Source organism: Periophthalmus magnuspinnatus, chromosome 14, assembly GCF_009829125.3.
Source record: "Periophthalmus magnuspinnatus isolate fPerMag1 chromosome 14, fPerMag1.2.pri, whole genome shotgun sequence".
Taxonomy (NCBI): Eukaryota; Metazoa; Chordata; class Actinopteri; order Gobiiformes; family Gobiidae; genus Periophthalmus; species Periophthalmus magnuspinnatus.
Genome location: NC_047139.1, coordinates 6,273,255 through 6,290,002, shown reverse-complemented (window position 1 = coordinate 6,290,002; position 16,748 = coordinate 6,273,255). Strand labels below are relative to the sequence as shown.

General features: G+C 36.6%; 1 protein-coding gene across 1 annotated transcript in view; it reads left to right on the top strand.

Annotated features, from left to right (window-relative positions):
• Window positions 1-9,132, top strand: part of shroom1 (shroom family member 1) — a 64,927-nt gene extending 55,795 nt beyond the window's left edge. The window contains exon 10 of the mRNA XM_033978371.2: window positions 5,701-9,132. Coding sequence (XP_033834262.1) covers window positions 5,701-5,955 — 255 coding nt within the window. The 3' untranslated portion in view covers window positions 5,956-9,132. The remainder of the gene's footprint in view (window positions 1-5,700) is intronic.
• Window positions 9,133-16,748: the final 7,616 nt, after the last annotated feature.

Below are 16,748 nucleotides of genomic sequence, written 5' to 3'. Positions count from 1 at the left end.
TGCAAACGTACAGCACTTCAGAGTCACACTGAGATCCACACGGCACGGAGGAGACTGATGGACAATGGTCTACAGTCCAGGACGCAGAACACAACGCACGTTCAGACGATGTAAAAAACAATCCGCGAAACAGCGAGACCACGAAGGGTGAACCGTGATATAACAAGGGACAACTGAAACTAAAACCATATTTCAGAACATTTTCCATGGAGATACTAAGTTTTAAGTCATAATGTGAAAATACAACATTATCCTGAAGACAAGCAGGTTTAGGCTCTCTCCAGATCAGGTTTGTGGAGATGCAAGCAGTTCAGTTTAATAGAAAACATACTTCTGTTATAGCATGATTTTTTGTTTGTTTGTTTTTTTATTGCGTAATGGGGCATTTAATAAGTAATTATGCTTCAGGTACATACATTCTAACAATTACTTTACTTTTACTTTTTTTTATTCTTAACAATTACTTTTTCAGCACATATACACCTTATATTTTATTATTACAACAGTATCACAACCAAAACATGTCTCTGGAGGCGTGGCTGGTCCCGGGACACGCTCCTGTCCTGTTGACTCAGATTTGCAAACACACACAGCCTGGGAAAAAGGTGAAGGACAAACCCACTGGAGCAAATGTCCGCTCTGGTATTTCAAAAATGTCAATGAGTTTTATCTGCTCCACCTCTACGGACGTTTAATCCACTTTTAAAACCATAAAGAAACACACTTTAAGATAAGAGTTACACATTGATGCCAACACGTGGTATGTTTAATTCAAATTTGTCTTGTAGTGACAGAAAACAAACTGTATCTGCGGTTTATCTGATGCTACGAAGCTGCAATAGTGTTTGGTTTTTTTTTAAGCATTGATTATATTGGCATTAAACGGCATAAAACAAGTTGAACTATTCCAGATCATTTGATTTGTTTTGCATCGGTTTCACTTAAATGTTAAAACTGTGATATTTATAGTAATCACAACTGTTTTATAATAACTATAACTATAATAACTAACTAACTTATAATAACGATTCACAAAACCTTATATTTAAATTGATTGATTGATTAAATGTCAAACAAAATGTAACTTCAGGACTGCAAATAGTTTTTCCATTTGATTCACCCAAAAATAAAAATAAAAAATACAATAAAATAATAAAATAAAAATAAAATAAATATAAATACAGACATTAATAATAATAATAATAATAATAATAATAATAATAATAATAATAATAGTTTTAAATGGCCTGTACCTAATTTTTCCCATGTATTTGAGCAAGTATCCACCTCAGTACAGATATGTTCTATAAGCAGTTTATAAAAATCAGGAAGTGCACTGTTAGCATGCTTGTTGTTGCTGCATTACCATAATGGCAAACTCCTCTCTGGCCTCTGAAAGTTGTGAAAAACTTATATTTAAATAGATTGAATAATTAGGACGTCCAGAATGCATAATGTAAGTGAGGAAGAACTTTGGGCCCCTGCAAACTGTTTTAAATACGTGCAAAAATAAAACTAGTTCATTTTAAACAGCATAAATCAGGTTAAATGCCCTTATTGCCCTGACATCTTTCCTCATTCGTCATATTAAACTTGGACTTAAATAACTAAATCTAACTAAATCTTTCCCTCTTCCATCAGTCAGCGCTGCATTTCTCTATCACTTGACGTTTGCATGGATGCATTAAATTCCCCTTTAGCTCCTGAATGAGCTCTTTGTGGCTAATGGCTGCCCTGCTCAGAGCTTGTTAGCAGCTTATGCTTTTTTTCCCCTGTCGTTATCAGTGGCCGTGGTATTTGCACTGACTCACCGAAACTCCAGTTCAGTTTCGATGACATTTGCATCTCCCCTGCCCTCTGTTGACTCAAGGCAACACTGCATCTTCTGCATTAGAGCGAGCGGTTTACTCCCAGAGTCTTAAAGGGAAGCCTTATGTGCACAACCAATGATCCTACGCAAACAATACACACAGGTATACGTTCACTTTATCCATTCAGACAAATACAGTCACCGTGTTTATCTCCTGAACTACTCCTGTAAAATTTGAATAAATAAATAGATAAATAATAATAATAATAATAATAATAATAATAATAATAATAATAATAATAATAATAATAATAATAATAATAATAATTTTTAATTGGTCAGAATTCATAACTTAATTTTTTTAATAATATTTTTTTTACTTATTATTTTTTTTTATTTGTTCACTTTCCATTCATAGAAATACAGTCACCATATTTATGTTTATCTCCTGAACCCCTCCTCTAAAATTTGAAAAAATAAAATAAAATAAATTAATTAATGAATGAATAAAAAAATAAAATAAATAATAATAATAATTTTGAATTGGTCAGAATTGGTAACTTTTTAATTTTTTTAATTTATTTGTTCACTTTACAGTTTATTCATTCATAGAAATATAGAAATACAGTCACCATGTTTATGTGTATCTCCTAAACCACAAAATTTGAAATAAATAAATAAAAAAATAAAAATAAATAAATAATAATAATAAATTGGTCAAAATTAATAACCTTTTTTCTGCATATTTATTTATTTTTTTTTTTTTGTCTCATTGTAAAGTTTATATTTATTGGATTTTGCTTTTTATACCAAGCTTTAAAGCCTGGTGGGTTCTGATAAAATATAAGTTATAATAATATAGCATAATAATAATAATATAAATATCATTTCATAAAGCTGCAATCCAGCACAAAGTTTTTTTTTTTCATTTTTATTTTTTTTATTTCACTGATTTGGCTTTATTGCTTAAGAGTTTAGACAATAATTAACACAGGACAGGCACGATGGGCACCGCTATTGTTCGCTTGGAATTATTTAGTTCGGAGAAGTTTTGAATGGCACCCAGACGTATTTGTATTCTGAGCTGTCACGTGCTGTCAACTGCATTGTAGGAGCAGAGTGGATGGGAACTGCAGGACCTTAAACACGCTGCAGGCTTGTGTGTGTTCAGCATTAGCGACAGTTTGCACACAGCTCGTAATCCTTTGTAAACGCTATTATTTTGTGCTATCAGAGTCATACACTTTGTAACTTTGTATTTGTGTCATATGGTACGGACAGTCTGGTCATTTTGTTTCAAATCACTATAAAAATACATATATAATTCTTTCTTTTTTTCTTCCAAGACACGTTATAGCCACAGGAGTAATAGCACTTTAGTTGGAGTTAATAATTAAAGCTTAACTACGTAGTAAATGTGTTAGGATTAGGGTGTTAATTAAGTAAAATCAGAATCAAAATCAGACGACTTTTATTGCCATTGTCAGTGAACACAACTCACAAACTAGGAACTTACTTCGGTGATAAAGTGCAACATAAAAACACTGAATAATAGTGATAATAATATAAAAAAAGTAGAAATATAGCTATTATAATAAAAAAATATATACAACAACATCAGAACTGCAGTGCAAATACCTTTTAATGAACACCTGAATCCTTCTTCATTATGAATAAAGTCTGTGTTCAAGCTTTATTCAAGGTCCTATATGATGAAAAATTGACTCTTGTGAGTTTTAAGCCACGTTATAATAGTAAAATCCAAAGGTAAAATCAGTCAGAATGGAAAAAAACACAACTCCAGGTCTGTTTGTGATGAGAAAACACCTTTATAGATCAGAAAATAGCGTAGTATGAGCCCTTTAAGGCGTAATACAGCATAGTCACTGTATTATAATGTGTTAGCTACTTTATTTAATAGTACAGTTCTTAATACTGCCCCATCTTATCCTTAAACCATATGAACACTGGTATTTTCTTGGTGATAATGTGGGCTGCAAAAATAAGTTTATCCTTCATGGTCCCAGTGGTTTTGTGTTTACATGCACACGCAAAATCAGACCATCATCCGGTCGGTCTGGACTTATCAGGTGCTTTAAATGTCACGTAAACAGTTTCATCTGATGTGAGTAATCCGATTTGGTTCTTGTGAAGTCATACCTGTGCAGGGTTTGACAAAGAGGATAAAAAAGTGCAAAATAATGTAATGTAAAATTGGCTTTTATTTTAGGAACAAGTTATGTTTCTCTTTTAGTGCAAAAAAGAGCAACGTTTTTACCCATTCTAGATTATGGAGATGTTATTTATGGACTCCGTTTACCATCATGCCTCTCTGCGATTTATCACAAACTATGTCTATCGCTAACACGTGTTGGTCGGGCAGCACTGGACACTCAGGCTAAGTCGCTGGTACATGTTCATTTACAAAGGGATTATGGGTCTGCTCCCTCCATATCTCAGCACGTATATTCAACATAAAACAGATGGACATTATGCTCTGCCATCACAAAACTGCAGCTTCTTTCTGTCCCAAGTGTCCGCACAGAGACTGGTAAAATGGCATTTGAATATTCTGAACCTTCAACATGGAATAATTCACAAAAAGTCTTGAAATTACGAGAATTGACTCAAATAGTTCAGTTTAAATCTATGTTGAAAGGTTTGGAAATTCAGTCTATGATTTGTAATTTGCTTTTAAGAATCCATTTTGTGATGTGTTGAAATGTGTGTGTGATGTAAGTGTAACTGTGCTGCTGTCTTGGCCAGGACTCCCTTGAAAAAGAGATTAGTAATGTCAATGGGACTTTCCTGGTTAAATAAAGGTTAAATAAAATTTAACAAAAGACAAAAATGAGAGAGAGGTCATAGATTTTTTTTATAGCGCTTTTCCAGTTTCAAGACAGTCAAAGCGCTTTACATCAAGGAGCTACTCACTCCTTCACACATCAGCGTACACAGACACTGGGGGTGAGGGGGGTTAAGTGTCTTGCCCAAGGACACAACAACAGCTGGAGCTGGAATCAGAGCAGGATTTGAACTGCCAACATTCGGATCAGTGGACAAACAATCTACCAACTGAGCTACTGTCGCTCCCAGAGAAAATGTTAAAGATTAAAAGCATCATTTTAAAGTACGCTGTTCTGTATCTTCCAAATACAACAGTTATTCTAAAAATCAATTAATTAACAGACACGTGTCACAAGGTGATTTGGATGATCACATTTCTTTTGTGCATCTAAACACACAACAAAAATCATCCATCCATCCTTTTTCTTCCGTTTATCCGGGGTCAGGTAGCGCAGTCTAAGCAGGGACTCCCAGACTTCCCTCACTCCAGACATGTCTTCCAGCTCCTCTGGTGGGACCCCAAGGCATTCCCAGGCCAGCCAAGAGACAAAAACAAAAGAGACAAAAATCGTATTAAATTTAATTATTGTATTACTGTAGATCTAAGTTTTATGGGCGGATTTAAAAACTACCCACTGATGATACTGGATAAATGTTCTATTGTTGAGTATTAGCAACTTATTTAGCATCTTTATTTATCTTTATTTATTTTATTTTATTTATTTTATTTATTTTATTTTTTTATTTTTTATTTTTTATTTTTTAATTTATATTTTATTTTATTTATTTACTTTATTTATTATTATTTATTTATACAGGGGAACCCACTGAGAGGACTTGGGCTGTCTTTTTCATGAGCGCCCTGTTTAAAATACAATAAAAGTAGAAAAACAAATACACACCTCCATATAAAACATATGTTGCACAAACAGGTGCAAATGTGTGTATGAAAGTTTGTCATCCAGTTATCCAGTTTTGCTTTCCCTCGAAGTATTTATTTTCCCTTCTAAACCCGATTTGCTTTTTTTCTTTCTCTTCCGCAGCAATCCCTGGACAGTCGCCACCGTCTCTTGTGCAAACAGAGGGACGACGCCAAAGACCTGAAGGATAACCTGGACCGACGGGAGAGCCAAGTTTCGGCCTTCCTGTCCCGCCAGCTCAGCCCCGACCAGCTCCAGGACTACAGACGCTACGTCCAAACCAAGGCGTCGCTCCTCATCCGACAGAAGGACTTAGAAGAGAGGCAGAGGCTGGGAGAAGAGCAGCTAGAGGCGCTTTCTCACACACTTAACCTCTGAAAGAACTATTGAGACTTCACAGACGCGGCAGTGAGTGGATACTTTTGCACCGTTTGGGCTTTTCAAGTGGGTTTGAAATTACAATAACTCAATCGCGGTACAACAAACGATTGCCTTTTGCGACGCTAGATCCGATTATGATCTAGTTTTTGGACCTCAGTCACAAATCGTCCAATCCGTCCACCTGAAAACGCTGTTGATGTAACAATTGGCTGCCAAAATTATAATTTATTTCCCTGCCCATCACGTACGTTTGGTTAAATCTGCTTCATCTTTGTGCTTTGGAAATGTACCTTTCCATCAACGTCGCAACCACGGCGAAACTCCCAGAGACACAGGATCACGGTCAGGAATACCTAGCTGGAGGATCCACCAACTGCATGTTTTTGGTTGATCGGAGAGACCAGACGGCTCACAAGAAACCCATTCAAACTTATACGGAAACGGGCTAGATTTGAACTTCTAACGTAGCGAAATTGGTCCAACAAATGGGCAAAAAATCACAACTTTACAAGCGAATGTCATGGATGCCCACCCATGACGCCTTATCAGCAGCACTAGGACTATTTTTCTCAGAGAGTGCCTTGTTTTTTGACTCTTATATCCCATAATCCATCACTTTTTTTTCCACTTTTTCTCCACACTACAAGCCCCAAGTCTGCAACATCGGATACCTAACATAAGCTTTAAAAATCGGACCAGCGTTTTCCGAGAACGGCAAAAACGTTTAGCGCGTATAGCGGACATGTTTATAGCTGTAGATCTTTTTGTCGTTGTGTATTTTTAAATGTTTCAAATTAAGGCACTAAAAACCAAAAAGGTGAATGAGAAAAAAAGCACTTTGTAATGTAAAATAATGCACATTTCTTCAAAAAAAACGATGTTATAATTTCAACAAAAGATTCTGACTCCATCCATTCATGTTTCTTTTTGTATGGTACACTTGAGAGCCACTGTGTACATATCTTTCCGGCCAATTTCCAGTTTCACTTTATCTTGCGTTGCTTGATTTTATTGTAAATTAGCAGAACAACTTTGTAAACCATGCTTCTCCAATGTCGTCATACTACTTGAAATGCTTTTTAGATGCTTTGAAAATATTTTAGCAGTTTGTCTTAAGATTTAATTCTGTTTATACCTCCACGTTGTAGCTATCGGTGGTTTTATGAAGGATCATTTTTTACATTTTAGTTACTACTACGCCCCCTTCAGACCTAGCAATGAAATCTGTTTGATACTCAAAGTGTGGTCAAAAGTATCGAAAAGCAGATGCCCAAAGTTGTATCGAAACTAGACACTCATTTGAGCAGGTATCGATGCTAAAAAAGTCACTTCGCAGGACAGAAATAAACTTTTAGAATGATCTTGAGCTGCATCAGAGCAAGTATAAGACACATAGACTAGTATACGACCATGGACCACTATATAATGTACAATAAATACAATAAAATGTGATCAGCAATGACATTTTCCAAAATAAAATGACAGTTTTCGGGTTGCAACGTAACCAAAATTTGACAGAAAAGAATATATCAAAACAGAAAAAACTATTGTGAGGTCTTAAAGGAGCTTAATTTTAGTTTCTTTTAAAGTTCTAATACTGAAAACTCTTTAATCATGGACCTGTTTAACACCTCTGTATAACTCACGTTGTTTTATATGTTAGTTTCTTTCACGGAGCGTGGTCTGGGCCGTGCGTCAGATCACAAATAGAGGTTGTGTGTGCAGCAGTTTAGACGTTTATGACTCAAACAAAGACGACGCAGCGGTCTTGTGTTAGTTTTGAAGAAAACGCTACTATGAAGTCGTGATATTATTCACATGTGCCTGGAGTAACGGAACCACAAGGGGGCGTCTCACCTCGAATAGCCTCTGCTTAAACATTCAAAATATCGCGTTGAAATTTAAAATAGACTTTTGTTGTGGATACGGGACATTCCTGAGACTTGTTTTTTTGCTGAATGGATGTTTCCTTTCGTGCTTCTAAGCGTATTTTTCTTTGGTAATTTACGACGTTGGCCTGCAGGAGCTGGCTAAACAAAAGTGTGTTTGTTTTGGCTTTTGTGCTGATGATGTAGGACTGCTACGCGGGGGGGGGGAAGGGGGCTCTGAGGTCGACCAAGAATGAGGACAATTTAAAGAAAAAGGAGAAATGTGTGGGGTACGTGTGTTTAAAGGTACACTGTGTAACTTTACTGATTACCTGTGGTCCATAGTGCTCCATAGTATGGCATTTGACCTATCCATGTAGCATTTATCTCATTACTGATGTTTTTAGGGCTCAAAACACTTCTAAAAACACGTATTCCTACTTTGAGCGCTTCTCCACAGATCTTACCTGTAACTTAGTTTGTTGACACCACCTCCTGGTCTAAAATGGACATAAACAGCCTACGTTTAATGCCGTATATTAATGCTTAGATAAGGTTAATGTCATACTGTGGAATATTACAGACAAAGCGATATCATCTCCGTAGAAAAAGGTTACATAGTGCAGCTTTAAACAGCAGTGATTATCAAACTGTTTAAGTGAAATTGCCACATCAGAAACTAAAAAAACATTACAAAAGTAGGGTGATAAATGTTTCTAAACCAGATCTAAACTGTATTATTTCATGGTTTATTTGAGGCCCTGAGTTTAAAAATTAATATGACGTTTACAAAGAAATATTTTTGTATAAATACCTTGACCTAGATTCATCTTAATCTGATTAATCTAGGTTATGCTATGGTCCGAATCAGGGCCAAACCGGAGAGGAAAACAGACCTTAAAACCAGACTAAATGAGCTCAAATACAGAATGTAACTCAGACTTAACAAGCATTAAACTAGGACCTAAACCACAACTCAAAAGACTCCTGTAGTAGTACTTGTACCACAGTTTGAAAATCACTGCATTAAACTTCCTGAGTCATGATCCCATTGTTTTCTATGGTCGATGAAAGTGCATAGGGGCTGTTTCGTAAATAGGATTATTCTTGTTCAGCTGAGGACTTTTCGTTTCAAATTCCGGACGTGTGTAACATTCAAATGAACTGTTTTAAATGCACCAATGCTTTGACACTACATTTCCAACAATCCCACTGGTTTTCTCCTTACAAATCTGAGTTTGTTTTGTGCCTATTTGGAGTTGTAAATTCCATGTTTGTATTGTGAATAAATTAAGCTTCAAACTAAGAGATGTATTTTGTTTTTCTTGTTAAAAATATAGCATGAAATGAAATGTTACTCAAATAATATCTCAAATTTGGTCGGTTGTGTGTGAAATTCTTCAACATACTGTGTTAAAATTGTACTTGAAATATAAAATTACCTTGTTATAAAACATCAGAACAGGTTTGGTGCTGTTTTACACAGTTTACCTATTAAATATCGCCTTGTAGTGACTGAACAGAGGAACTACAACAACACTTACCCTGCCAAATTCGACCCAAACTTTCCACCAATCACAGAGCGTCCTGCTACTTCTAGACCCGCCTTCTTCACTCATCTGGCCAATCAGATCCTCGAAAAATGCACGCGCAAGACATGGCTCAAAATACAAAAAGCGCAACAGTACAAACTTTAAACTGCGTAGATTTTAGCATCATCCCGCAGTTTTTCGGTGAGTATCTTCTTGTAAAGTTAAGTTTGTGTACTTTTTGTCAGTCCCGAGTAGGAAAAGGAGTTCTAACTTGTTTGTGCTCTTCCTTTTACATGGGCTGTAGTTTAGCTAACGTGTAGTTAAGCTAACAGAATCTCCATTATTAGCTGTATGCATATGTTTGCGTGTTTTCTCTCAATAATAGTTATGGATTCCTTCTTATTCTATTTTTTAGTGTGGGTCTGTAACTGCTTTAACCTGCTGCCTTTGCTCCCAACCCTGAGACTAGTTTGACTGTATATGAATTAATGAGTCTCTTTTATTATTGTGTCTTGCATACAAAAAATGCCAAGCCCTTTAATAGGTTTATAAGACATCATTAACAAAATAAAATAAAATACAATAGACCAGTTGCCAGGCGTGGGTTACAAACACCAATTGACTCATTTAAACAAACTCATCTGCAGCTTCTTCCAGGCTTTACAGAGAAATTATGCAAACTTATAAACATTAAAATTAAACAACCATTTCATCTTGTTGTCGTCATTACACCAGAACATATCAGGGCGAACATTGGGTGAACATTTCATCAATTAAAGGATTTCTAAATTCATCATAAAATGGACAATACAACAAAACCTTTCCCAATTCACATAAACCACAAAGTCTTTCTTATTCAGGGGCTTGAGAAAACCTCCCTCTCCGTATAAATAAGTAAATTACATTAATGAAACTTGGCTTGGTGTAGCCAATAGCCAAATTCACTAAATTACCACACGTCTGATGAATAGAAAGTTTGCTAACCCCTCCTTAGATGTGTTCCACTTTATATAACTTGGGGACTTGATCTTGTGTCCCTATCCTCATACTTTGTTGTAGAACTGAAGAACTGCCATTGCCATGAATGAAGAGAACCCCCTGGCCTCTCTTATCAGACTGAAGCCTCCGCCTCACCTGTGGATAGGGAAATAAAGCAAGAAGAAGATCTACTTGGTAAAGTTACAACTGCAATTGCAATTAAATAAAAAAATCAAATAAAACGGTTAAAAATGGCTATGTTTATTTTATTATACTTTTATTACACTATTGCCTGCAAAGAAGTTTTGTTTTTTTTTTAACTTTTTTTTTAACTATAAACTTGTAACTGTAATTTAGATCTCCACACAAATTTCTGAAATGCATGATTGTAGTGATTGTAGTTTAGCATCAAATTCCCATGATATTCCTAGCCATGCATACAATTTCCACACAACAAACTGAAACTTGATCTAAAATTATAACTTATTTACTGTCTTATTTCCCAAAGTAGAGAACTTGTTGTTCCTGTGTGAAGTTGACCAGTTTTGGATTTCTGACGCTCTTTTCAGATGGTCCAAGATTCACCAACCTGAGCTGAACCCCACGATTATAGATCAATTTTGGCATTACCCTCCTCAGCCCTCATGGTTCTCACATGGCAGCTATGTCGTCCCTGCATTGAAGCAGTACTTTGGGCATCCGTTGTTCCTGTGGATGCCCCTCACCCAGCTGAACACGAGCTTGATTTGTCCACAGTGTAAAAATACTGACTTCATACTGACAGACTTCACCAAGAGTTAAAGCACGTGGTTGATTATAATAGCTTTTATTACCTAGCCTCTGAATCACTTTTTTGTGTTAACTGCAACCAGTCTTTTATCGCTTGGACGAACGGTATTGTTTCCCAGCTTGATATAGACCACCGTTTTCACTTTCCCTGCCTCTTAGCTCACACTCTTGGATGTGACAAGCAAGTGCTGCGTTTGATGCGCCAAAGAGGGTTTGAAAATCTCAAATGTGTTGAAAATCTGCTGAAGGAGCAGTATGAAGAGGAGTGGATAAAGAAGCAACTAGAATTTACAAGTGCATTTCGATCTTCTACTGGAGCCGTTCCATCGTCTTGATTGGTGAAATGCCAACCATGTTTCCTTTTCCAAAACACAACTGGTTCATCCAAGTTTATGTTCAAGATTTACTGACAAGAATGGATGAAATCAAAGCTTCTATTATTTCATCTCTGTTTGGACGGGTCCTTACCATAGACTCCAGCAAGTTTAAAATATGTCAAGGCAAAACAACTAAAAGCAGCGTGGTTGACTAATGTCTAGAACGAACATGGACAACTAATCAAGAGTGTACTGACAGAGAATGAGGGATGTGACCTTACCAAGATGGCTGACGGTCTTGTTCAGCGCCACAAGAAACCTGAAGAGAAACCACCAAAAGTTCTTTATGTAGACCGTGGATGTTGTGGGGCCTCAAACATAAAGAAACTATTCAGGGCATGGCCTAAAATGAAAATTCGATTAGACGACGGGCATTTTAAGAGTTTTTTTTAACAGTTTGCACTTGGGATTCATGTCTGATTTTTGATTATGATGAAGAGGATATACAACGTTTGAGAGAAGCCAAGCAAGCGGAACTGGAGGATAATGGTATAGTACCCACTGATTCTGAACTAACATAGCATCTAAATAAAGCAGAGATGAAACAACACTGCAGGAAGAAAGTCCGAGACACGGGAATGATAAAGCAGATGATAGAACGACTGATAAAAACGAATGAAGGACGGATGGGCGTGCCTCATTTAGACTCTGAAAAGATAAAGAACGTTTGGGAGGAGCAGAGAAAATACGTCCCCTGTCTCCAGAATCCACCAGGCCTGTCGCTGTACACCAAGACGGGGGGAGAAGAAAGGGAGGGTGTACTTCCTGTGTACCAGAGGAGCAACATAAAACCAACACATGGCTAAATTCAATCTAGGTAAGATTCACCATGGTAATATCTTTGTATAGAATATAATGTAAAAAAATCAACTAAACTGTTTATATGGTGTTTTAATTTAATTATCTGCTGTTACTAGTCATTTTTTGGAACTTTAGTCCAAACTAGGTATATTTGTAGCTTTCTGGTCAAAAAACGGCCATATCTAAGTTTGTGTTGTCTTTAGTGTCCTCTGCAATTTCCAGTAGTTGGTGACATCACAAAAGACTGCTCTGATTAGCAGTTTAGCATTAGGTTCACAAACTCCTGGCTATAGGGGCGGAGTTTGAATTGTGGATACCTGTTAGACCAATTACACTGTTCCTTATACACCCAGACCCCACCCCTCCTCCCCGCTCGTTCTCTTCTTTAATCTTCCAGGTACTGGCCAGTTTACCAGCTCTATCTGAAATGTGGTTGTGGGGAGAGTCCCACTTTAATAAGGGGTGAGTGTGCCCTCAACCAACACGACAACAATTGATTTACTATCCTCAAAGGGCTGCCTCAGGACTCTACATTTGGACGTCTCATGTTTATTATGCACATTAGCTTTGTGTCAGTAAGTATGTTATTTGGAGGAGTGGAAGAGCTATATGGACCTGGAGTGGAAAGCTTTCATTTATTTTTTAGCTGGGGTTAATTTAAAAAGTCAGTCTTGTCATTGTTTATGAATCTTATTTGAGTCATATTTATTAGCTTTTTATAAGAAGACATAAAAAATAAAAAAAAATAATTAAAAAATGGCATTGGACAATTGTGATTCATTTTTTTGTAGCTCAGCCCTTCTGACGTGATAATAACATGAAAAAGAGTTTTTCGTTTGTTTTTTTTTGTATGTAGTTAACAAAGGTTATATACAAAATAAGATGAATAAACATCAGCACATTAACATAAAAAAGAACATTAAGATAAAAGATGATTAAGATAAAATCACTTTCATTTATTTTGTAAAATGTTGTGTTGTGTTATGATATTTTATTTATTTATATATTTATTTGACAGGGACAGTGCAATCAGACATAGTTACAAAATGAACATTGCAGCTGATGTGATGCATACAGAGTTTATAGCAAGAGCTAATTTTCAACTCCCGTCCATGGTTGGGCTTTTTTTATAATTTACTAATATGCAAAGTATATTAAAACACTTATCCCTTAAAATAGTTACATCAGTGCCCAAATATACATTTAACACTCACACTTTCACTCACCAACTGTCATACTACTTATTTACTAGTGGCTACAGTTTTGACTCATTTTCAGCCAGTTCTTAACCCTAGAGGTGAACATTTTTAACTCACAAATGTTCTTTATTTCAATGGGCAGTGAGTTCCACAGTTTTGCAGCTCTGGTATGAAAAGGCAGACTGTCCAAAAGAGGCTCTGCGTTGTGGGATTTTACAGTTCTTGTGTACGGTGCCTCTTGTCACTCTGGTGCTGTTTAGTCTTTGTATAAATGTACTGAGTGATTCTGGGGCCAAGTTATGAATACACTTAAAACATAATTTAAGAAAACTATGACTTGTTAAATGTGTTGCAGTCGTACTGGCGAGTCCCTCAGTTTTCCAAGCACTTCTGGTCGACGGTTTGTCCAGATGGAATGAGGACAGGACCAAAACAGAAAAAGGCACACACAGCCTCCCGTCCCACAGCAGCGACTCAATCAGCTCGCACAGGAACAGCCACGCTCCACCAAAATATACAGGTACTTATACTCCAAGTACTGCAGATCACTGGTGAAGGAGTATTTCAACAGTACGATAATTAATCACAGTACTTTTTATAGAACCCAGTTAATTAATCAAATAAGAAGCATACATTGAATATTAATGTTGATTAATTATTTCTTCTCTTTTTGTACACTTCATGCCAGTGGCTTCTCACACCACATTCATGGACAACTTTAGTATTAGATATGACAAGATATTATTATTTTTTCAATAATAATGATAATAGAAGTCACAATATAATCATAAGAAAGAACTAATAATAAAGCAATAAGTAAAATTAACGCATTTAAATTCAATCTATACTCCAAAAAAGGTAAACGGAAGTGTTTTTTTTATTTTTTATTTTTTATGTCACCTTAATTTTACCTTTTATTATTCAGAAAGTTTGATTTCATAAAGCCACATACTAGAGGAGCGGTGATTAGTTAGACATTGTGAATGAAAGTGAACTGAGAAATTTGGCTGTTATAATGTCAAAAATCAGGAAAAAACAAGAATATTCACCAAGGACCACGCCACAACAATGGTATACGATAAAGACATTTATTAATGATATGAATAGATGTGGAGGCTGGTTCAGGACCCCCCCCTCCTCCTTCCTTTCTGTAGATGGTTAGGTCTTTGGGCTGAAAGATGAAAGAGTGGACACAGACGGTGTTGCTGGGACAGGCTTGTATAAATAAGGCTTCTGGGTAATTCGAGGCGTGGTTGAGGTGAGCTGTAGTTCGTTGGAGAGGAGCAGGATGAGGTTGAGGCGTAGTCCTGCTCCTGAATCTCAGTCAAACATATTAACTCCACATCTTAAATGTTTCTTCTCACAATAATCATAACAAAACTGAAATCAGGTCATCCCAGGAATCTTGACCAATGACGTCAAGTTGGGGCTGGGGATTGAACCGCCAAACTTCTGGTTATAAGGCACACTAGGCACACTGACAATTCTCACTTTTCTTTCTTTTTCATGTCTGAGGAGTTGATTGGCATTGAGTACCTTTTTATAATGAAGCAAACCTAGAAATGGAAGATCACGAAACCACCGCGTCTTCGCTAGAGCCACGGGAAACTGATGGTCCATTTCTAGACTGGCATGGTAAAAAAAAATGAGTGTTCACCTGATACGGAGGAGGTGAAAGAGGAGGCCCGCATGCTGTCCTGTAGCGAGAAACACGCTGCAGACATGTCCCGAGTAAAACGTGAAGACCTTGCGCCATTTACTGGTCTTTCTTTTGCCTTTGCCCTTGTCCCTCACAGTGAAGGTGAAAGAGGAGCCTTTTCTACCAAGTTGTAAAGATGAGGACATTCAAAACCACTCAACACTCAACTCTGTCAACCAAACCCAAGTAGCAAGTGAAAATGTAGCACCATCTACAGGTCAGTCAACGCCAGTGCACCGCAGCGTGAGCCTCCAACGCCCTTGTTCCAGTGTTATCTGTTCCAATGATGCTGTCTACGCTCAGGCCTGTCCCACCTGCCCCAGCTGTGCAGCCTGTAATCCGGTTTATGGTAGTTACACCTCGCTCACTACCTCCTTTAGCTCCTGTTACCCCTGTCCCTGCAACTAATCCTGTTAATATACCATCCTCTACACCATCCTCAAATCAAAAAAAATGACAAGAAGAGACACAAGGCAAGAAAAGAAGGAAATATGTCCTTAAAACTGATAAAACTATATGCCACCAGTGTGAGAAGGAGCAGGACCCGGCTACACGTCGTCACTATTTTGGGAACTGGTACAAGCCACAGTCTCTGGAGAATGGAGGAAAACACAGGGAGAGAGAATGTACGGGAGATGTTTGAAAAGGCCCTTGCTTTAAAGAACCTCTATCTGTTTTCTTTATTTATAGTAGAGCGATGTGAAAATGTGTTTTGTCTCACACAGTATTTTTTTGCAATGTAGGCACATGAAGGATCAGGATTTGAGAAGTAAATTGGGAAAGTTGCGAATGAGTTAAATGTCAACTGGTGCCCTCTGGTGGAGAGAAAACATGTCACATTGTTTTATCCATGTCAGTGTTTTGTTTTGTTTTCCTTTGTTCTTTCAGTAATTCAAAATGTGTTGACTAACATAGCCAATTGTAATGATTTTATTTTCTAGATTTAATTATATCTAAATTATTGTGCAGAAACACGATCAAGGATGTAAAATGTAAAAAATTTAGATACTATTCAGTTCCAGCTTCCCCATAACCCTGTCTATCTTTAGCCTACAGAGCTATATGCAAAACTAGAATCAAGTATATTGTCACCTCTTATTTGACAAACTCTATTTAATTAAGACTTTTAGTTGTAGGACCTAAAAGGTGAACCACAAATACTGTAATTTTTTTAGATTTTCTGTTATCTTTTGTTACGTTACCTGTTTATTCTGATTCCCTTTGAGCTGCTTTAGTTTCTCTTTATCAGAGACTTGAACATAAATAATGTGAATTTGTGTAAATATGTTTATTATTCATATTTTTTTTAAATGTTCATACTTTTTTTATATAAATACTTTTCTTTTCAACTAGATGTATTTGTTATATTTTCATTGCCTTGTCCAGAAATGTGTAAAACAGCAGATTCAGCCTGATTTATTCATCTGATGGGGTCACGTGAAAAGTTGTGTGATTAATCTGAAAAAGAAGTGCACATAATACTTGTATATTTTACTAAGTGCAGTGACCTGGTTGATTACTGCAGAGGAGGTTACATTTAAAACAGC